General features: G+C 39.8%; 1 protein-coding gene across 5 annotated transcripts in view; it reads left to right on the top strand.

The window, feature by feature from the left end:
• Window positions 1-24,298, top strand: part of RERE (arginine-glutamic acid dipeptide repeats) — a 421,678-nt gene that overhangs the window by 283,991 nt on the left and 113,389 nt on the right. For all 5 annotated transcript variants that reach the window (XM_034671164.1, XM_034671162.1, XM_034671166.1 and 2 more), the window contains 3 exons: window positions 9,872-9,920; window positions 16,437-16,561; window positions 18,184-18,283. In XM_034671164.1, the coding sequence (XP_034527055.1) occupies window positions 9,872-9,920; window positions 16,437-16,561; window positions 18,184-18,283 (274 nt within the window). The remainder of the gene's footprint in view (window positions 1-9,871; window positions 9,921-16,436; window positions 16,562-18,183; window positions 18,284-24,298) is intronic.

Genomic DNA, 24,298 nt, shown 5'->3' with positions numbered 1-24,298 from the left:
TCATGTAAAATGTTTGGTGTGTTCAGCATTAAGTGTTGTTCTTTTCTTACCTCTCTGATGTTGTGTGTGTGTGTGTGTGTGTTAATGCTGTGAAGGCTGGATCCTTCTTCCCTGCCCTCACCTCTTCCCTCTCCTCCCCCCATACTCATACCATCACAGTGAAGAGACATAGGACGATCGTCATGTTTTTCATAGTATTTCCCAGAGAGTTCCCATTGGGAACAAAGAGACATTCACACATGCATTGAAGACATACTTATAGTCCAGTGTCCCTCCTTTTCTGGGGATGCTACATTTCTGTTTGTATAAAGTTTGATTTCAGTATGCAGAAAGCCAGCAATATTTTTGGTCAGGAGATCAGCTTAATCTTCAAATATTGCTGCTTTATAAATTATTTCAATCACAGTGGGATTAAAATAATAAATCTGTTTTCTAAAACATCATTTATGTATGTATAGCTTTGTGTTGGGTTGTGATTACCACNTGGGTTTCCCCTTTTAAAAGGGGACCTTTTTTCTTTTTTTTTTATTTTTTTTTTTTTTTTTTTTTTACCATTTTTCTCCTGATGTTACAGACTTTGTACAGAGGCCACATTTACTGCAGCTTATTGTCTGCATGAAAATTCTTCTTACTCCTCAGACAATGTCTAAATTCTTAGTTCTGGACTCTGACTTCTCTTTAGGGGGTACTCTGTAGAAGGAGAGCTACTTCTGTGGCCTGGACTCCTCCATAATTAATTCACTATGACCCCTTGGAAGAGCACCTTTATCTCCTCAGGCCTTGGTTCCTTCTGTTAAGATAGAATATTAGATCATATGGCCTCTAAGGGACTTTCCATCAGAGAAAATGTAGAATATGATGATTCGGGATTTTGAAGAGTTTCTGTCTTGACATTTGCATTTGTGTATGAACTTGGAACATTAACTCTGTTGATGGGTTCTCTGTCTCTTTTGATAAATCAATATTCATTCAAAATATCCTTCCTGCTGGGCAGGAGGCTAGCCTTCTATCACAGATGACTTGATTTAATTTTGTACCGAAGTGCTTAGTTGCTATCTATGGCTAAACAATAGTTGAATTAAAATACTGGAGTCATTTATTCATTTAGAATATATTTAGTGAGTGCCAGTGGGCCCTCGGATATCACGGAGAGCTAAAAACAGACTTGCTCCCTTATCTGCATGGTGCTTTCTAAGGGCAGGACATTGAAGGAAATAATTACACAAAATAAATATAAAATCATGCAAAATAAATTTAAAAATCATGCCTGTGATAAGAGTTGAGGAGAGGTAGGTGGTGCTTTGGGAACTCCTGGTAGAGGAATTAGCTCCTGTTGTCGTCTGTTGCCAGTACTTAGAGCTAATAATAGTAGCAGCTACTGTGCAGCGGGACGGTGCTGCTTCTCCCTATAGATCATCTTTTATTTTTATAGCAACTTTGCTCGCCAGTCATTATGAATTTCATCTCATAGATGAGGAAACCAGCTCAGAGAGATTGAATTGTGTCCTCAAGATCACATTTAAGCTAATAAAGTGTTGGTACTAAAATTTTAACCCAGGTTCATTTGACTCTGAAGTCTGTGCTCTTCCCTTGCACTTGAGCAGCTAGACTGCGGTGCCAGTAGCGGCTGCCAGAGTCTTGGGACATCTGATACGGTGTACAAAGCACCGTGATTTTAATCAGGTTTAGGAAATTGTTTTCTCTTAAAACAAATGTGAATATGTCATCAAATAAAATACAAAATTTACATGGGTTTTTAAGATACTATGTCAGACTTTAAAGACATTTCAGACTTGTTAATGACTGCTTTGGCAGGGGGTTGCCTGGGTGGCTTAGTTGGTGGAGTGTCTGACTCTTGATTTCAACTCAGGTCATGATCTCGGGGTTGTGACATTAAGCTCCTCATCCGTCTGCTGATTCTCTCCCCTCCCACCGCACTTTCTTTCTGTCTCTTAAATAAAGAAGTAAATCTTTAAAAAAAACAATTAAGACTGCTTTGGATATGTGTGTTCATGCTGGGGAAATCTGAGAAACCCAGCATGCTATTCTAGATTTCCTTCTTATCATCCTTGTTTTCTCTCCTGCCCACAACCCTTCTTAAAAAAGAGTGATTCTGGGGGCGCCTGGGTGGCTCAGTTGGCGAAGCGTCTGCCTTCGGCTCAGGTCGTGATCCCGGGGTCCTGAGATTGAGCCCTGCATCGAGCCCTGGATCGGGCTCCCTGCTCAGTCGGGAGTCTGCTTCTCCCTCTGCCCCTCCCCCTGCTCATGCTTACACATGCTCGCTGTCTCTGAAATAAATAAAATCTTCAAAAAAAAAAAAAAAGAAAGAAATGATTCCCCTTAAAAATAAATTTTAAAAAAGTGATTCTGATAAACTGCCTTTCAATTTTCCTAAAATTTGTCGTATTTCGTTCTGGACCTGCAGTCCATTTCTGTGATTGCTTTCTGAATGAGCTAGTGAGTAGTATATTTCTAGTCTTCTTTGTGTTGATTTCATGTCAGTCTTCCTGCTCAACTGAACACCTTATGGAAAAGTTAAGAATTACCTCTTCTCTGAGCATTGTGATCTGAAGGAAAGGTAAAGGAAGATTGCATAGTGATTGAATTCACATGTGATACCAGACACAGAGAAGGGGGTCCAACTGGAGAGTTAGGCAGTCCCAGCCTTTTGGGAATGGGCCACAGGCCACACTGCTGTGGTGTTCTGGGCTTCAGTGGGGGACCAGGTCTGGGTTTAGGATGAGAACTCATGCCATCTCCCTTTGACAGGCCCCTGTTCTGCCAGCTCATGTCTTCTCCCTGGACCCTGTGCTCTTGTCCCTCGTCTTGCCCTTAGACCCAAGTCCTTGTCGTAAGCAATTATCACACTCTTTTAGAGCTATTTGGGTGTCTTGAGTGAATGTTCTTCACAAACACTTGCCTCTCCCAGCCTGCATCTGGCCAGCCCGCTCTCTCATCTCCTTTGGGTGGATGCTTCTCCCTTTTTGATATTCAGTTACAGGCTTCCTGCCCGTTTCTGTCCATTCCCTGTTTACTTCTTAGACTAAAATGTTTCCATGGTAACAGGTTACTTTTCAAAGGGAACATCTTGTCATTTTATTTAATCCACTGCAGCTGAAGAGGACTGAAATATTAAGTTGTAGTTGCCATGGATACTGCTTTGTTACATGGATTTCTTTTGTATCAGATTTCACATACAATGACTTTCTTTCTCTTTCTTTCTTTCTTTCTTTCTTTCTTTCTTTCTTTCTTTCTTTCTCTCTCTCTCTGTCTCTCTCTCTCTCTTTTTTTCAATACTCAAGGAATAAACACAATGACTTGCCATTATTGTTGTAATTTGGCTTCTGGGACTGTATTTTCATAGTCCAAAGCGAAAATTTGTAGAATAATGGGGACTGAACCTCAGCTGTTTTGAAAAACATATATTATTTACATTAACCTCACAGAGAAATTCGTCCTTACAGATGAGGATGGTGACTTTTTTTTTTTTTCTGTAGTATGATTCATAGGGATGTCTCAACAAGGATGACCTCAAACCAGAATCCTTAATAAATACAGAGAAAAAAGAATTTATGTGACTTGAGTTAGTTCCTTGAATGTATTTTCTCCTTAACCGTGGCATTCTTTCTTCTGTCACTTGTTCAGCTGTTTACAGTACATCCCATGGGACTCTTGGCCATTAGCTTTTTTCATGTGTAGCTGCTTCTCTCCAGTCTGTCTGTAATACATCGTTCAGCCAACCAATTCTTTTGACTTTTTAAAAACTTTTAATTTTTTAGATTCACAATAAGTTGCAAGATACTACACACTGCTCCTGTATACCCTTCACTCACTTCCCTCATAGTATAACATCAGAACGTGGATATGACATTAGTAAAATGTGTGTGTAGTCATTCAGTGTAGCTTTATGTAACCACTGCCATTGTCATGTCTGTTCTGTTACCATACAGACCTCTCGCTCCCTCACCTCTCTGCCCATCCCCCATTCTAGCACCTGGCAACCACTAATCTGTTCTCTGTTTCTATAATTTTGTTATTTTGACAATGTTATATAAATTGGCTTTTAACATTGAAAGTTTTTCTCATTTATATACACACACACACACACACATATATAATTTTTTTTTTTTAAGAGAGAGGGAGAGAGAATGTGCGCTTGCGAGGTGGAGGGCAGAGGGAGAAGGAGAGAGAGAATCTTAAGCAGGCTCCACACTCAGTGCAGAGCCTGATTTGGGGGTTAATCTCACGACTCTGAGATCATGACCTGACGTGAAATCAAGAGTTGGACACTTAACTGACTGAGCCACCCTGGGGCCCCTGTAGGTTTTCTCTTTTAACATGATTTTCAAACTAAAAAGAAACTTTCTGGTAATCCTGTCTTTGTTGCTTGAAATGAAGATAAGGATATATTCTCATACTTGCTCTATTTGTAGTTATGTAATTTTGGTTCAGTAACTTAATCTCTCTGCCATATAGGAGCTCTGACTTTGGAGTCAACCAGACTTGCGTTTGAATCCTGATTTTTCCTTTCCACTTGTTACCTGTGTAATCTTGGGCAGTTTCATAATTCTCTCTCATCTCCAGTTTCCTTATCTGGATAAGTAATAATAGCACCTTCCTTATAGGGTCATCCTTAAGATTAGGTAAGAAAATACATGGAATTTGCTTAAAGTGCCTGGTACATAGTAAATATTCACCATATATGTTTCTTTATTAATATTAAAATTAGTACTGTCATTATTTAATGATATCTATAAAGTGGAGATACTGCTTCATAGGGTTGTCAAGGGAATAATGAAATAATGCATACCTGCCACAAATAGTACTTAGTAAGTGATAACTAGCATTATTATTTTGCTGGTGTTTGTCATGCAACTGCAGGATATCTAAATTTAGGATAATGTAGGTGAAAACCCTGAGGCAAGGATGAGAGTATACATATATTTGTCCTGCACTATCCTGGGACATGACTTCCGTCTTTGTTTTCTTATTTTGTATGTAGTATCCTTTATCCCACCTCACTGGGATTTACACCGTCCTTGGTCTGGATTTTCCTTCCTTAATTGATGGCCATCCTGTTTTTGCCCAGACTACTGTATTAAGCAACACTGTACATCAAGCAGAAGCCTCTTCAGTAGCTGTGTTATTTCACACATAAGATAGAATAGGATCTATATTTCTTTGACTGTCACTATTAATGCTTTCATTAATATCAAAATATGAATTAGATGAATTAATACATAAAAATGAGATCGTAGAGCACCTAGAGTAGTAGAAAGTACTTACATGCTAACTGTCGTCATTACTAATTGAAGGATAAACCTGGTATCCAGTATTTTCCATCTAACTTATGCATGAAATTATAAAAACCACGTCCGGGTAGAAGGACCCATTGAAAGGCCAAGACAGACTAATGGATTTTTAATGTAAAAGAGGCCGAAAAGATCATAGATGAGGTTTTAGATTCACATTGTGTAAAAACCTTTAAGAAATGACCACTTTGTTGAATTTTGGGGTAGTCTCAAAAATAATATCTGCAGTTGCCAAGAAGACTATTGAAATATTCTTCCCGTTTCCAATTATTATCTTTGTGGGGCCAGGTTTTCTTCATATGCCCTAACTAAAATAACATACTGCTGGGCACCTGGATGGTTCAGTAGGTTAAGCGTCCAACTCTTGAGATTTCAGCGCAGGTCATGATCTCCGGGGTTGTGGGATCAAGCCCCACGTCAGGCACTGCACTCAGTGAGGAGTCTGCTTGAGATTCTCTCTTCCCTCTCCCTCTTCCCCTCCACCTGCTTGCACTGTCTCTGTCTCTCACTCAAATAAATAAATAAAATCTTAAAAAATAAAGTAACTTATTGCAACAGATTGAATGTAGAAGCAGATATGAGAATCTGGCTATCTTCTATTAAGTCCTGTATTAGATTTGCAAAATGTAAAACAGTGCCTCTGTTTTCACTAAGTTTTTTTCTGGTTTAAGTACAATTATTTTTCATAAAAATAAGTTATACATGTTAATATATCGTAGCTTATTGTTATTAAAAAAAGTTTTTTTGAAATTTCTCAAAAATATAACCTCCTTAGAATGCTCAGTAATTTAAAGACTGTAAAGAATTTCCAAGACCAAAAGTTTGGGAATTGCTGTGTTAAGTAAAAGGAAATATGTATTGGTCAGCACGTGATTATTAAGAGTGTTTTTCACAAGCTGTTGATATTGCATTTAAATAATAATTCTGATGATTTTTGTCAAGTTTTACAACTTGGTAATCTAAAAGTATTCATGCCACCAAGGAACTTTAAATTTGTCCTGAATGCATAATAATGCCAGGCAGGTACGTATTAGATTCTGGGTGACACACAAGATAGGTATCAGTTCTTATACTCCTGAAGCCTGTAGTCCCATAGTGGGTGGGGTGGTAGGAAATGTCCAAATGAGTCTGAACAGAGTGTCGTCCTCTGATAGGGCGGTTTGGACCACAAGAGGAGCATCAGGACGAAGGGGGCAGTGAGGCAGCAGGGGAGGAGCAGGTAGTTTAATGTAGAATTTGGATGCTGTCATAAGAGGGAGGGGAGGGATAGTGATTGTTCGGTGGATCGTGGATGTGGCTGGGTACTGGCTATTTCTCACACAGCTTACTTCTTGTCTCTCATCTTCAGTTCACATGCTGATAGGTTTTCTGTCAGAGGCATCCAGTTCTCTCTAATGGGGCATGTTGCTAGCTGCCTCTTTTTATCTTGGACCTAAAAACTTTTCTACCGTAGTTAATCTATATTCAGGCGTTCCTAGAAATGGTAGGCTAATGCCACTGTCTGCTTACCTTGGATCCTAATCCTCCTCAAAAATAACTTTGTTGTTTTTCTTGCTGTAAGAAACCATAGTATTTAAAAGTTGCATATGATTAAGAAATAATTTTGTTGTAAAAATTGGTTTTTAAATTTCCAAAGGTTGTTTTAATTTGGGCTTTTTAAACTACTAACCTTGTTAGTACCCATCATTGATAGAAACAAAAATGAGAGAAACCGTTTCCAGTTTAGGCTCTTAAGATCCATAGTACACTTGTTTGTCTCACTTGTATAACTATTATTAGTAGTAATAATTATTAACCTATTTTATGAAAACCAGTGGGATATAAGTAGTCATATTCAATAAGATATTTGGTGTTTTATTATTGTGGCACATTTTTGAGCTAAATATGATAATATTGGCTTATGAAAATATTGAAAGAAACAAAAAATAAACTGCACAAAAAAGGGAAAAAGATTAAAATAAAAACACACTAGGAATGTTTGTCCTAGAATTATCAAGGACTTAGCAGTGCGTGTATAGCAGTGATGGGGAAATGCTTTCATAGGCATCCACTTGAGAACCTTGGCATAGCATAGACCTTCTAGAAGAACCTGGAAGTTGAGCCACGGGCACAAGTTACTGGATGGGCTGCGGCTGAAACCTTCTCAAATGACACATTTTGGCTAGACCTGCATGTAGGCAGGCGAGCATTTGGAAAGTATTTAGAAATACAAGGGAGAGCTTTTGGCAGCTAGTTTTTTGCTCATAGCTAGTTATGAAACAGAGGGACGAGTTGGAAGGGAAATGGTCAGTAACACTGGCTGCTTGTTTTTCTTAAAGTAATCATGATTAAAATAGCCTCCTGGCCTATTTGATTCCTCTCAGACCTCCTAAAACAGCATGTCATTCCTACATGAACCTAGTGGAACAGTCCATCTTTTGGTTTGTTTTTCAACATGCCATTCCCCTAGTGGGGAAGTGAAGGTGCTTTGTACATTAAAGACAGTACTTATGCAACCTTTTCTCCCACCCTGTCCCGCCTCTGCAGGGTTTTAATTCCCCCTTGGGAAGCCCTTGCTCCCCTTCAGAGGTTTCTTTGGAAATTAACCACTGGATGCACTGTCGTCTCCCTGTGAAGCCTGCCTAATTTTCATCATTTCCCTTGGCATTTTTTTATTCTGTTTCTCCTGAGATGTTTTATGCTTACCAGTGTAGTGATTGGACCTGCTCTGGTGTTTTGGGGATGGATGCTACTTCCCTGGGTAGTTGGGAGTGTAAGCTCCTTGAGAACTGGGCCACATCTTTCTGTTCTGTTAGTCTCCTCCCTTCCTTTGTTATATCCATTGCCCACTTTCCCCAAATAAGACTCTTCATGAGAGGAATTGTTGGATCAAAAGAAGAAAATATTAGACCTGAAGGAAATAATCATTTTCCAGAATTCATTTTAACAACTTCACACATAATGTTGGGGTTATCAACTCTGTGGCGGACAAACACGAGACCATGCAGGATCTGTTACACTCTGCCACACGGTGAAGTCCACCAGTCACCAGCAGCAGCTCTCACCGTGTAAAAGCCTTCTCCCCGGCACTGCTAGAAATTCAAGGTGGTTGTACAACACAACAGACTTGTCCCTGGGCATGGAAAGGGTGGCCTGAGATTGCCCACAGTTAGTCATGACTGAGAGTTGAGGGTAACCAGGAGTTGGGAACAGAGCCCCGGGAGGTCAGGGACTGTATTTCTTTGTCTGTCACCATATACCTAGTGAGTGCCCTGTGCAAAGCCTGGGACAAAACAGTCAACAAGCATTTTGTGAAGGAGTGAAAGGGGAAGGCAGTTCACACTTTGGGGAATTGTGGGGTGAAATGGGAAGGAGATCAGGAAAGCCTTTACAGAAACAGTGGCTTCCAAAAGGAACCTGGGATGGTTAGGATTTGAAGCAAGAGAAGGTGAGCTTTGCAAGTGTGGTAGGAATGACATAGACGGGGTGCCTGGGTGTCTTACTAGGTTAAGCGTCTGCCTTCAGCTTAGGTCATGATTCCAGTGTTCTGGGATCAAGCCCCGCATCGGGCTCTGCTTAGCGGGAGCCTGCTTCTCCCTCTCCCTGCTGCTCCCCCTGCTTGTACTCTCTCTCTGTCAAATGAATAGGTAAAATCTTTAAAAAAAAAAAAAAGGAATGACATAGAAACGAGATGAAGTCTTCCACCTCTTAGACCTTCTGGGCTCATTCCCACACATATTTTTCATCTCTGCTTTTTTTTTGCTTTATTAAGAAAGCCTTTTCTGGGGTGTGCCTGGGTGGCTCAGTCAGTTGAGCCTCCAACTCTTGATTTCGGCTCAGGTCATGGTCTTGGGGTCATGAGATCGAGCCCCTTGTTGGGCTCTGCACTGGGCGTGGAGTCTGCTTGTGATCCTCTCTCCACCTTTCCCTCTGCCCTTCTCCCCACACCCCCAAAGGCTTTCCTGATTATCTTGTATAAAGAAGTGTGAAAATATTTTATCGCTCACCATCTCGTTAATTCTTTGGCCCTTTTATCATCTGATCTACTATTTGTTTCTTTGTTTTATACCCAGATAAGAATATAAGTTCTAGTAAGGCAGGGGCATTGTGTTGCTCATTACTTTATCACCAATACCTAGGACAGTTTGGAGTGTACAGTAGGTACTTAATAAATATTTGTCGAATGAATGAATGACCCAGTGTCTGTGCTAGGAACCATAGTTCTCTTGTTTATCTTTTAATAAGGTTTACAGTAGGGCATGTGAAATGCTTTGAAAAGAAGAAACCTCTACTGGGATTGTGCTGTCGGAATGTACCTCTCTGAGGTACAGGAACGATGGTATGGGTACTCACAACAGGAAGCTGCAGGAGCGGTGTTTTTAGAGGAGAGAGATTTGAGAGACGTGTAAGGGGGTGGGGGAGTGTACATGTATAGGGCAACACTAGACGTAGTGGGGAACGTAATTCTTCCTCCGTCATCCCTCATTTATTTCAAGTGAATTATTTGCCTTGAAAAAAATGTGTGAATGTTTGTGCCAGAACTCTATGCTGCTCACCTCATCTACTCTTTTCCTTGACAGGAGGCTGAACAGCACCCAGGGGGAGATCCGTGTTGGTCCGAGCCATCAGGTAAAGCTTCTGCACCAGAGTTCTGTTTCTTATTCTTCTGCTGGCCCTTTATTCTGTTGAGCAGCAACTTAGAATCGTTGTTATACTTCAGGGAATTTTATATAAATGCAGGGGTTTTTTTCCCTGATCACTGCATACTTTTTAAAAATTGTGGTAAGATACACATAATATGAAATTTACCATTCTAAACATTTTTGAGTGTACAGTTAAGTGGTTTCAAGTGCATTCATATTGTTGTGGAACCATCACCACCATCCCACCTCCAGAGCTTTTTCACATTCCCAGACTGAAGCTCTGTCCCCATTAAACACTAGCTCTCCATTCCCCCTCCCCAAACCCTCGGCAGCCCCTCTTCTACTTTGTCCCCGTGAATCTGACTCCTCTAGGTTTTTCGTATCAGTGGAATAGCCCAATATTTGTCCTTCCATCTGGCTTCTTTTACTTAACATAAAACCGTCAGGGTGCAGCCATGTTCTATCACATACCAGAATTTAATTTCTTTTTAAGGCTACCACGTTTCATTTATGCATTCATTCATTCATGGACATTTGGTCACTACGTACTTTAATTGTAAGTTTTTAGAAACCACTGCCCTTCAGAAGAGGCTGAATGGTTAGGCTCTTTGTCGGTCAGCAGCTTGTTATGTCATGACCTGTGTCCTTGCATGTTTTACTCAGTTTACTAAGACTCTTAGTGTTTTGTTTGCCCTCTCTTTCTCTCTCTCTCTTTAATCTCTGTATCAGGATGCTTTGACAGACAGGAGCAGAAAACTCTGGCTGCACATGGCTCTTTATGGTCTCCTATATCATCACATCCTGGTCAGAAAGGACCGGGGCTCTGCTCAGCATCTGTATAGTTCTCTTGGTGCCCGACTGTCCCCCCCACGGCTGCCTTCTTTCTTAGGCAGTAGCTGAATTTTACTGATTCTAAGATGTGCTTCTTTCTTTCACATTTTATTATCCCTGCCATCAGGCTTCATTGTACATTCTATAGTGTGATTATAATTTAATTGGCAGCTTTGCTCCTTTCTAAATGCACTAAAATAATAGTGGATCTTACCGTGAATGAAATATAGCAGATGTTGAGAGTAGGAAAAGGATCACCCTTCTTTCTCCCTTAGGAGCAAGGAACATTCTTCCAAAAGGTCTGTAGTAGTCCCTGTATGTATGTCATTGCCATGGATTGAGTCATTGTCCGTTTTTAAACTGTGAGGAAAGTGGGTTTAGTGTGATCGGCATAGGCTGTCATTTCAGTTGGAATGGAGGTTGGGAGTGAGCCATATGGCCGTCACATAGTACAGATGTGAGACACAGGCAACTCTTTGTAAGGATATAGAGGTTTTAGTAGCCTGTTTAGTTGTTCATTTTTCTGTCTTAATTTTGAGCATTTTTGTATGCCATTCATATTTTTAAGAACCTGTTTTAACTCTGTAATGAGAAAGAAAATAAGAAGTGAAGGAATATTAAAACCAAAACATAGAAACCATCAGGGGCATCTAATTTATAGAAGGCATGTCTCATCCCAGGACTAGGATTATAACTGAGACAGGCAAAAAGAAGCTGCAAGAGGACATTCTCCTTAGTGCCTGCCTTGTTCAAGTATACCCTTGCCTTGGTGTGGCCTAGTAGGTGGGTCTGACTACCACCGACTATATTTTCTTTTTTCTTTTTTTTTAAAAGATTTTATTTATTTATTTATTTGACAGAGATAGAGACAGCCAGTGAGAGAGGGAACACAAGCAGGGGGAGTGGGAGAGGAAGAAGCAGGCTCATAGCGGAGGAGCCTGATGTGGGGCTCGATCCCAGAATGCCGGGATCACGCCCTGAGCCGAAGGCAGGCGCTTAACCGCTGTGCCACCCAGGCGCCCCCACCGACTATATTTTCTAACCCCTCAGGCCCGCCCAGGGGTTACAGTTTAACCAGGGTACTAAAGTTTTATTTTACTGATTTTTTTTTCCTTACCATAATAGAAAAAGTGGTTCTTAAGTAAAAGATGCTTAAATTCTTGGAAAGGAACAGATTTACTGTGCTTACATTCTTGTATACTTTCATTTATTTTATATCAGATTTTAAATATATTTATTAGGCTTTATTTTAAAAAAGAAGTGATTTGGAGCACCAGATATAACAGGACTCTTTTATGGATTGGCAATATTTTCCTTATTAAAATTTTAATTTTTTAAATTAGGTATAATATTAACATATGTAAAAATCAAGAAAGAATAGTAAATCCCTATCCTTATTAGTCAGCTTTCACACATACCAAGTTATGGTCAAACTTGTTTCAGTTATTCTTCTTCACACCTCTCCATTATTTTGAAATGAATCACAAATCTGTCATTTTACTTGTAAATACGCCCCCCCCCTTTTTGAAGAGCTCTTTCAGGAAACAAAATCACAATATGTAACACCTAATAAAAATTAGCAATTTCTTAAATACCCCCCTGATCCAGATTTCCCTAAATGTCTCTTTTTTTTATAGTTCAAATTGGAATCTGAATAAGAGCAATGCATAGCAATTGGTTGATCGGTCTCTTAAATCTCTTTTAATTCATATATTGTTCTCATTTTTTCCCCTTCTCTCAGTGTATGTATCGAAGAATGTTGAGTGTTTTGTCCAGTAGGGTGTCCCATAGTCTGGATTTGACTGATTTCATCTTTAAGTGTGATTAGACTTGTTTCCTCATCCTTGGCATATCTTGAAAATTAGTAGTTAAATCTAGAGGTTTAATACCATCCTAGTTTAGTCCTCTGCCCCTGGTGTGGGTAGTGCTGTGTATGTCCACCAGGAGGTATGTGTGTCCTTGTAATGCTGATTTGCAGCCATGGCTTATTACTGGGATCCACCCTTTAAAATGGTGGTACTCTAATTCTGTCATTCCTTCATTTATGAGGTGAATAAAGGAAGCTTTCCTTTTAGCCCCAACTATTTGATTTTCAGATCATGTAGGAAAGGCAAGATAAATGCTCAGTTCCTTCCTTCTGTTCACCAGTTTTCAAAAATACTAGGTTGGTTTCCTAACATCTTCCAGCCATCACCAGTGGATTTTAAATTATTTGTTATCTGCTAATCAGTTGTCCTTATTCTTACTGATAATTAAATTATCCATTTGAGGCGGTAAGATGCTTCTTCCTTCCGTCTTCTGTGTCCTTTTGACTGGACGGACTCCAGGGATTTTTGGTAGGGTTCTTTTAACTGGTATGACATAATTTTAATGTCTCATCTTATACATTCCTTGCACTTGATCTAGAATTAAACCTTTCTCATGGGAGCCCTTATTGTTTTATTGGCAAGTGACATTTTTTGACTGGGTGCTGGGGTGTTCATTGTTACTAGGTTGGTTACTATTCCTAGGCCTTTTCAGGGGACAGATTAGGAAATACGCCCCCCCCCCTTTTATTGAAGATAAAATATATTGTAGATTCTAATTCCAATTCAGATTTTTATCTGGGTTTTATATTTAGTTCTGTCTTTCTTTCCTTTTATATTTATATCTTTTCCCCATGTCTCATCCTATTTTCAAATGACTCCAATATAATTTACTCATTTGCTTTAATCCCATCATACATATATAATAGTGCAGAATAATAGTACTTACACTGCTACGAACGATATGGTTTTTGAAAATAGTTTACTATTAAAATTTTTTTTGGTCTTAGAATAGATCCCACTAGGGCTTTATAGGCAAATTAGTATGTGTTTTAAAGTTAGTGGAAATAATTCCTAGAGAGGAACCAACTCAATATATAGTTAGTGCATTTATTTCACTTTGCTTTAGGGTTTTTAAGAGATTGTTGTTTTTTAAATTTCATTTTGTTTTTATAATTATGTAAAGTTATTCACATAGCCCCAAAGTCAAACGTACAAAGGAAGAAGTATGCTCAGAAAAGTCTGCTATGTCTGTCCCCTCCACATTTTCCTTCTCTCCCTGATGGATAATTGTTATTTTTGTTTTTTTAAGGTTTTGATGTATCCTTCCTATTTTTATTCCCCAACCCTCTGTTCTTAGATAAGTGGTAGCACAATATACACACTTTTACCAACTTTCGTTTAACAGTGTAGTGCTGCTCCTCCATAGCAGTAGTGCAGAGTGCCTCCTCGCTTCCTTCCACCGCTTCATGGAACTCCACTGCGGGGGTGGAACAGTTTATTCTTCCAGTTCCTATTGGGCATTTAGGTTGCTTCCAGTCATGTGCTATCACAAGTAATGCTGTAGTGAATGGCCTGAGCATACAGACTTTGATATTTTTGCCAAAGTATCTTTGGAATATATTCCCAGAAGGGGGATGGCTGGCTTAAAGGGGAAGTACACATGGCAATGTGAGGACATTACAAAATGCCCTTCCGTAGAGATTGTACCATTTTTTTTTTAAATTTATGCTAGCAACTCATGCCAGTGCTAATACCACAGCCTATTTGTATAGTGTCACACTTCGGGATTTATGTCATTCTGATAGATGAGAAATGGTATCTCAGTGTCATTGATTTGCCTTTTTCTTTTCAGCAAATTTTTTTTTTAAAGATTTTATTATTTATTCGACAGAGACAGAGACAGCCAGCGAGAGAGGGAACACAAGCAGGGGAAATGGGAGAGGAAGAAGCAGGCTCATAGCGGAGGAGCCTGATGTGGGGCTCGATCCCACAACGCCGGGATCACGCCCTGAGCCGAAGGCAGATGCTTAAGCTGTGCCACCCAGGCGCCCCCTCTTTTCAGCAAATTTGACCATGTTTTCCTATCATTAAGAGCCATTTGCATTTCCTTTCTTTAAACTATCTAACTGTATTTCCAGCTTATTTTTCTCTTGGGGGGGGGTGTCCTCTCCCACAATAATAATACTTGTTAGTGAATTTAACAAACAGCCATTGAAGAGCTACTACACCAGGTACCATACTTGGTGCTGGGGAAGCAGGACTCTGTACAAATGTCGAAAAAGGCCTTTTGATGCAAGTATCTGTTGTGTTTTAAATTTTATTCCAATATGGTCACTTTGTCTTAAGCAGAACTCATTGAGGCACCCAATTAAATGTTAGAAAAGTCAACACTAAGAGCATCCTTGTTTGGAGAAAGTCAGCTCTTGATACACATTTAGAGGTATCAGAGATCTCCTGTGAGGCAGACCGGGAGCCCTAGGACCACATGGTCTGCTAATGTTATGTTTTGCCACAAGATTGTTTTTAAAAAAATCAAAGTTTCTGGACTTTGGAAAAGAATCAGGGGATATACAAGTCCTGGTTCTCATTCCTGCTTGATTGCTTTCCTTGGACAGGGCAGCACTCTCTCCATTACACCCTGGTTCCCTTCACTCCTTAGCACCTGATACCTGTGTGCCCAGGACCAGAGCCACTGCCACAGGTGACTATGAGCACTTGAAATGTGGCTAGTCCAAACTGGGAGGTAATGCTTTACTTCATGTGGATACTAGAATGTTTAAAATGAAATATGTAGCTCTCATTTTATTTCTATTGAACAGTGCTGCCTTATCCTCTCCTTGCTTCATTTGATTTTTTTGGCTGGTTTCTGTGGACACTGGAGCTTTCTAACTGTAGCTCTTAGTTTAAAATATTCGACCAATGTGTCCGTGTTCATCATCTGAGACAGTGGGAACGTGTGTTTGCCCGATGGTTGACGTTCTCGGCCTCTCACGGTTGTGGTAGTCACAGTACCTGCTGACTCTTGCTCTGCCCCAGCATGAGAACATGCTAGGAGTATTTGGATCTCTAACCCAGAGGGGACTTAGAATCTTGATTGTTGAGCACTGCCGTTCAAATATTTAAAACAAAATTTTATTGAGGTATGCTTGACATAGGGTGAACTGTTCATATCATTACATAGACTGTTGAGTCTGCTGTAATAGTTCATGTCAAGGCATTTCTCTTGTCTCTGAAAGCTCCTTCCTGTCCCTTCACAAGCAGTCCATTCCTCCTGAAGCTACTGCTGGTCTGATTTCTGACACCATCATTTAGTTCAACTGTGTTTTTAATGTTAACTCCAATTCTGTGTCTTTTATGTTTACCTTGATAATACTATAGTTACCAACTGTCGTGAGAGTAGCTTAACTTAATAGGATAACTCGTTTGGTTTTTTAGCAAATATCCTTAGGTGAGGTTTCATTATTTATATCTGTCTCTTTGTAAACTTGTTATATTGGAAATGTGTGTGTTTTTCCCTTCTTTATCAAGGAACTATTATGTCCTGAGGGGTTTTTTTTCTCTAATTTCTTTTATTCACATGAATCCATTTCTGTTTCACTCTTTGAATCATGCTGGCACTGGTTTATTTTGACACTGTTTGCTGCTGCTTAAGTAGAGATCAAGCAGTCCGTTGTGAAATCTTCTGTGGTGAAATGATCCTGAAACGTGCTACAGGCTGGTTTCAGTGACTCACGGTATTTTCTGTGATTTTGGCACTGCCTGAAGAAAGAGCTCAGTGACTACTGCATCTGTTCCCAGGGCCTGCTGTTGAGGCTGCTCTTTAAATGCCCCCTGATTGTGACTTCTTCATCCCTGTCTTACAGGCCAAACTTCCGGAATTGCAGCCGTTCCCTTCTCCAGATGGTGACACTGTGACCCAGCATGAGGAACTGGTCTGGATGCCTGGAGTTAATGACTGTGACCTCCTTATGTACTTGAGGGCAGCAAGGTAATACGAATTCTCCCCATTCTCCCCTCTGAATTCAGCCATCTGAATTGATTAGGAGGCAATAAACGTTCTCCTTTCCCCTCAGATTTTATTTATACATCGAACATTCTCTCATTTTATGTTTTGTTATACCCTCTGTAGTCAGAGCTCTGATTTTTCTTGCCAGAGAAGTTTACCATGGTAAAGTCAGGTTTTTTTTCCCCCTCAGTGTTTGCCTCACATCAGATTTTGGAACTCTTCAGAAGGGAAACATCTTAAGCCATACATGGAATTATCAGTACTTCTAAATACAAGTTGAGTAATTGGGTCATGTAGACTGTTTTAAAATCCCATTACAGATTTCTCTACTTTAGGCTGTTCATTGACGCCTGACCCAAGCTTGGTGTTTTTGTGGCTTACTACATGAGAACTTGCAGCTTACAGATGCCTAAAATAAAAAAGATAAGTTTAAATCTGTTCCTCCACATCACAGTGTGGGCAGAGAGCCTTCCTTCATCAGCAGTGGTCTCTGGGACTCACTGCAGTTTCAGCAGCGTGCACTAGGGCAGGTCCCGGAACTGAGTTCTAATCCTGTGGTCGTCTGTGCAGTGTGTAGAGGCACAGAGCAGAGACGAGGGTGCCTCAGTGCAGTGCGTGAGTGGCCGCTAAGAATTCTTTTCATCCTCTTCCCCACTTTTAACTCACCTAAGGTTAGTTGATGCATAGCATGAAAGGAATATAGCAGAATTTCAGAGGATTTAATTTTTTTCCAAAAGATCTTTCTTTCAAAAGATTGTGCTCTAGCCACCTGTTGTGGCACATAGCTTTAGCTTATTCATGCCCTCAAAAGTAAACTCTGAGTACTGGTAAAGCATGGGAAGAAATAACACACCTGGATGACTGGAGTCAACAAAATATTTTCCTGTGTGATTGAGTGAAGGGTGAACTGTAGAGGATCTTAGAAAAAAAATTTTTTTTTGAGAGAGTGAGAGAGAGAATCTTAAGCAGGCTCCACGTTCTGCTCTCATGACCCTGTGATCATGACCGGAGCCAAAATCAAGAGTCAGACACAGGGATGCCAAGGTGGCTCAGTCAGTTAAGCGTCTGCCTTCAGCTCAGGGTGTGATCCCAGAGTCCTGGGATCCAGTCCCGCATTGGGCTCCTTGGCTCAGCAGGGAGGTCTTGCTTCTCCCTCTGCTGCTCCCCCTGCTTGTTCTCTCTCACTCTGACAAATAAATAGGTAAAATCTTAAAAAAAAGAAATTAGACTCTTAGCTGACTGAGCCACACAGGTGCCCCTAAAAAGAATTTTTTTTAAGGTTTTATTTATTTGAGAGAGAGTGTGCATGAGCGTGCAAGTGAGGGGAGGGGCAGAAGGAGAGAGAGGGAATCTCAGGCAAACTCCGTGCTCAGTGTGGAGCCTGGGCTCAATCTCAAGACCCTGAGATCATGACCTGAGCCAAAACCAAAAGTCAGCCACTTAACCAACTGAGCCACCCAGATTCCCCTAGAAAAGCAGAAACAGGACTGAGAACTCTGGCTTATCATGCATGTAGTAATGGAATTTGGTTTGGGCTGAGAATGTACTGTGAAAACTGTGGGTTAAAATTTCTTTGCTGATGTTTTCCCTTTCTGTCCCCCAAGGAGCATGGCAGCATTCGCAGGGATGTGTGATGGAGGTTCCACAGAAGATGGCTGTGTTGCAGCGTCTCGGGATGACACTACCCTCAATGCACTGAATACAGTGAGTCTTTTGAAGTTGCCCAGGGTGGGAACAAAGTTCTTTTTCCCTTGTGCTGGCTGTAGGGAGTATGCGATGAGTATGGAACATGGAGGAGCCTGGAATCTTAGGAGTGAGTAGTGTGGTATAGTGCTGGGATTGAAAGATGGGTTGCGGTCTTGGCTGTGGGCCCCATGACCTTGATCCAGTGATGTGGCGCCTCTAGGTTCATTTCCTCATCGGGGTCTGTACCTCAGGATTGTGTTGAGCCTCAAATGAGAGCCTGGTGCTAGTGGTTGGTCTTCACCAAGATCCCACAAAACCGACCACTGTTAACAGATGATTTTATTTAATCCTCACAATGTCCCTCTGAAGTAGATTTTATTATTATCACCATTGTAGATGTGAGGAAATAAGTTTGGAGTGATTAAGTCACAAGCCAGGGTCATATACTCAAGATGTGAATCTAGAGGCCATACCATTTGCCTTCTTCTCTGTCTCTGAGACTGTGAATTTGAAAGTGTGTGGGAATAGAGAAGAAGTCAGACTTCCTGGAACAAATTCGTTTTTTTATAGATGTGGCTTTGGAGCCATGTAAATATTTCACAAGATTATACAAAAATTGAGTTTTAAAATAATAATCCCTAAAAAAAAATCTGAAGTAAAATGTAACAAGTGAGCCTAACTGTGCTGAGTTGGTTGTATGGCGTCCTTCAGGATTACTCATCTGCTGTAAGCCTGTAACGCACAGCAGCTCAGAAGAACAGAACTCGAATTGCTATAAATAGTATGATCACTGAAACCAGTTTACTTTTTTTGGACATTCCTTTTTGACATTAAAATACACCCTATAGGACTGTGTAGGAAAATTAATGTATTTTAAAGTTTCTTGAGATAATTCTTCTCTGTGTGGTTACTCATGTGAAATCATCAAAGCTGATGAAGTAATAATGGATTTCTGTGCATTACTAATGTACTAATAAAATTACATATATTTACATAGGATACTAACCACCCTTTTTGTTTTTCAATTTTCTTGAGAGGTCACTGTGGTTGGAAGGGACTTTTGAGATCATCTGTTCAGTCTCTAAATAGATAAGAATCTAAGGCTCAGGGGCGCATGGGTGGCACAGCGGCTAAGTGTCTGCCTTCGGCTCAGGGCGTGATCCCGGCGTTATGGGATCGAGCCCCACATCAGGCTCCTCCGCTATGAGCCTGCTTTCCTCTCCCACTCCCCCTGCTTGTGTTCCCTCTCTCGCTAGCTGTCTCTCTCTCTGTCAAATAAATAAATAAAAATCTTTAAAAAAAAAAAAAAAGAATCTAAGGCTCAGATAAGGCCAGATGATTGTCGAATGCCAGCAATCCAAAAAGTTAATAATGGAGGATAGAAAATAACCCAGATTCCCAATTTAGGGACTTTTCTACTCCCCAGCTTGCTTTCAGGGAAGCATGTGGATATGGCTGATTTATAGAGGAGGTCTAGTTGTGTTTGAGTATTACGTGACATGATTATAGTCTCTTATGTGTTAGAGATTGAGTGATCTTACTGGGATTGGGCCGTGTGCTAAATAACTGCATGATTTTTTATATTCCCATACATTTATTTCTTTTACTTTCTCACCTCTTCCATACTGAGGGTTTTTGTTTTTATGAGGGGACTTTGTTCTGAGTTATACATGATAGAGCCAGAAGGGGCCTGTGAGAGTATTTTATCGATCAGGAATCAGAGACTCAGATCGGTGAATCTGTAGACAGTGGGAAGGGTTTGAGTGTTGTGAATGTCTGTGAATTCAAAATACCCTAAAAAGTGTGTGTTTATTCAGAGTAACTCTATGATATGAGCTTGTCTTCTGTGGGGTTTTTTGCATAAAAGCTTTATGAAAAAATTTCCTCTTTCACGACCATGCTGATCAGTTGAATTTTTAAATAACGAAGATATTGCCATATTTAATTAAATGTCTATTTTTGGCACTTTATTGAATTGATCTGATTTGTTCTCTTCCTTATTTTAACCCCTCTAAGGATTCTGTAGAACATACTTCTTTACAGAACTAATTTGGGCTATTTTTGCCCGTGGTCCTTTGTAGCAAGTTCCGTCTGAAGTTTTCTTAAACATTGCCAGAGGGCTTTTGGTTTTATGAGTTTTTATTTCTGTGAGGCTGCCTTCCCCTCATTTGAAATTTTCCTGTCTAGGCGCGTCCAAAATGGCTCGAGTGTCTTGGGTTATGCAATCCAAGTGCATTTAGCCACCAAAGGACTGAGTTGTATGTACATTTTGTGATGAATGGAAAAGTTAGTGGCTGTTTTAATTTTTCTACTTCATTGTTTTACTGGCTCACAGAGTTTTAGTTGTAGAGACTTTCTTTAATGAAAAGTGAAGTGAATTGAAAAATCTTATGAGAAGTTAATATTTATTTCAACTTCCTGGGAGTAATGGTGGTTTCCATCTGTGTTAAGTAATAAGTTTAAAAGATAAATATGTTGTCATGTGAGAAGTATTTATTTTTTTCTTAGAGTCAAAACAAGGTTAGGCATTTCTCAGTTTAGAATAAACCTGTGTCTATTTCCTGTTTCTCAGGGCAGTACAGAAATTTAAAGTATATGAAATTCTACAGTATAGCCATATTATAGTGTTTAACATCTGAGTAGGACTATTTAAATTTAAATGCATTTAAATAAATAGTTTGATCTTTAAAACTGCCATCTCTAATAGAAATTTTTGAGCTGTTAGTTCTTAATGACAGTTACAGGGACCTATTTTTAAAAAGAAGCTCTTCTGCCTTACTCGTTTTGACTCAGTTCTTTCTTCATTATTCACAAATGAGATTTTTAGTGTGTAAGCTTTAGAACAACATGGGGTATAATTTATGTATAATAAGCTACTCTGATTTGAAGTGTAGAGTTTGATGGTTTTTTTCGGATTCTATACTAGTGAAACTACTACAGTGATCAAAATACAAAACATTTCCAAATTCCCTATAGTTTCCTCATGCACTTTTATAATCCTTTGCTGCTTCTAGCCTCAGACAACCATTGATATGTTTTCTCACATCGTGGATTGGTTTGCATTTTCTAGAATGTTGTATGAATGGAATATCTTATGTAATCCTTTGGGTCTGGCTTTTTTCAGTGTAATTTGGAGATAGATTTCTGCTGTTGCATTACCAATAGTCTCTTTATTGCTGAGTAGCGTTCTAGTGTATGGATGGTCACAGTATTTTATCCATTCACCTGGTGATGGACACTTGTGTTGTTCCAAGCTTTTGGCCATTATGATAAAGGTATTATGAACATTGTTACTCAGTCTTTGTGTAGATGTGTATTTTCATTGCCATTGGGTAAATACACCTAAGGAGCGAAATGGTGGGATTGTACGTGTGCAGGTAGCTTTTTAAGAAACTGTTAAGCACGTTTCCAAGTGGCCATACCATTTTATATTCCCATCAGTAGTATGTTAGAATTTCAGTTCTTCAGCACCCTCAACGAGACTTTATGTTGTCAGTCTTTCTCCTTTTAGCGATTCTAATGGGTGTGTAGTGATATCTCACTGAGATTTGTTTGTTGGTAAAGGTTCCTCAGCATTTACTTTACTAATGATGTCTGTCTGTGTCTCATTCAGTGAGGTTTTCGTTTGAATTTCCTGACTGTTTGTCATATTGAGCATCTTTTCTTGTCTTAGTGACCATTTGTATGTCTTCTTTTGTGAAGTATCTTTTGCCCAATTTTAAAAATTGAATTGTTTTTAGTATATTTAGTTGTAAGAGTTGTTTTTATATTACAGTTACAGTTCCTTTGATACATGTATTTACAAATATTTCCTCCCATACCATGACTGTTTTTCTATAATGGTGGCTTTTAGACAAAATGCTTAATTTTCCTAAAGTCCGGTGTATCATTTTCCTTTTGTGAAAGTTTCTTTGATCACCCCTTGATAACAGAGATTGTTTCTGTGCTTTCTTGATGTTTTAGTTCTTGCCTTCAGGCCTGTGATTTCTTTTCAAATTAATTTTGTATGTGATGTGAGATGGGGTGAAAGTTACCAGTTGTTGGAGCAACATTTGTTGAAAACGGACTTTCTCATTTCATTGCCTTGATGCCTTTATTGAGCAACAACTGCTATATAAGCATATATAGCAGTTTGAGTCTTTTTGTGGATTCTCTTCTGTTTCACTAATATAATATCTGTCTTTTCACCAGTACCTCAGTATTTTGAGTACTGTAGCTTTGTTTTTGTTGTCGTTGTTGTTGCTGTTGTTGTTTTTAAGAGAGAGAGAGACATGCACCTGTGCTGGAGACTGGTGGGGGGGTGGGGGGTGGGGTCGAGGGAGAGGGAGAGCCACAAGCAGGCTCCCCGCCAGGCTCCATCTCTCAACCCTGAGATTATGACCTGAGCCAAAATCAAGAGCCTGACGCTCAACCAGCTGAGCCACCCAGGTGCCCCTTGAATACTTTAGCTTTATTGGAACTCAGGTAGTGTAAATCTTTCTACTTTTTACTTGTTTTTTAAGTTTGTTGTGGCTGTCTTAGGTCATTTGCATTTCCATATAAATTTTAGAATCAGCTTGCTGTTTCTGTTTTTAAAAAGGCTTGATGGTGTTTTCATTGGGATTGCATTGAGTCGATGGATCAGGCTAGGAAGAATTGACATCTTAACAATATTGAATCCAGAACATGATGCATAGCTTCATTTAAAATTTTTTTAAATTTATTTATGTAACCTCAGGGCACCTGGGTGGCTCAGTGAGATAAGTGTCTGACTCTTGATTTCTGCTCAGGTCTCAGAGTCATGAAATCGAGTCCTGCTGCTGGGCTCCATGCTGGGTGTGGACCCTGCTTAAGATTCTCTGTCTGCCTCTTTCTCTACATACCCTGCCTCCTCTTTCCCCTCTCTTAAAAAAGAAAAAAAAAGTAATCTCTACATCCAGTGTGGAGCTTGAATTCACAACCCTGAGATCAACAGTTGCACTATCCACTGACTGAATCTGCCAGGCACCCCACGTACCTTCATTTTTAAAAGAGGTCTCACTAATTTTTTTTATTAAAATTTTATAGTTTTCAGTGTACAGGTCGTATACATATTATGTTAAATTTATCCCTAAGTAATTACTGTTTGAAAATTCGATTGTTAATAAAATTATTTTTATGTTTAAAAGAGATTATTTGTTCATTTATTTGTTTGAAAGAGAGAAGTGGGAGGGCATGAGCGGGGGAGAGGGGCAGAGGGACAAGCAGACTCCCTGCTGAGCAGGGAGCCCAACACCGGGCCTGATCCCAGGACCCTGAGATCATGACCTGAGCTGAAATCAGACGTTAAACTGACTAAGCCACCCAGGCGCCCCTAAAATTATATTTTTAATTTCAATTTCTAAAAGTTCACCAATAGGATAGAAATACATAGAGTTTTAATGTGCTGACCGTGTACCTGTTCTTGCTGCTGATTTCTAGTAGCTTTCTGGTTGGTTTCTTAGGATTTGTCTGTACACAATCATGTCATCTGCAAATACAGACAATTTTACCTCTCTCTTTCTGATTTATGCATTTTGTGTCTTTCTCGTGCTTCATTGTACTTGCATGGACCTGTAGTACAGTGTTAAATGGAAACAGTGGAGTGGACGTCTTTGTCTTATTTCTCATTTTAGGGAGAACACGTTTAGCCATTCACTAATAGGTGCAGTGTAGGGTAGTTGTTAAGTTGAGAATGCTCTCCTTTATATCAAAGTTTGGTGTTTTGGTTTTTTTTTAAGGTTTTATTTATTTATTTGACAGAGATAGAGACAGCCAGCGAAAGAGGGAGCACAAGCAGGGGGAGTGGGAGAGGAAGAAGCAGGCTCATAGCCGGAGGAGCCTGATGTGGGGCTTGATCCCATAATGCCGGGATCACGCCCTGAGCCAAAGGCAGACGCTTAACGACTGCGCCACCCAGGTGCCCCCAAAGTTTGTTTTTTATCATGAATGGGCATTAAATTTTGTCAGATGCTATTTTTTTGTGTAACTAATGACATGATCATTGCTTGTTACACTGTATTTCGTTAATTTGGT

Source organism: Ailuropoda melanoleuca, chromosome 11 (genome assembly GCF_002007445.2).
Source record: "Ailuropoda melanoleuca isolate Jingjing chromosome 11, ASM200744v2, whole genome shotgun sequence".
Classification (NCBI taxonomy): domain Eukaryota; kingdom Metazoa; phylum Chordata; class Mammalia; order Carnivora; family Ursidae; genus Ailuropoda; species Ailuropoda melanoleuca.
Note: the sequence above shows the minus strand (reverse complement) of the source record. Positions and strands in the feature narration are given on the sequence as shown.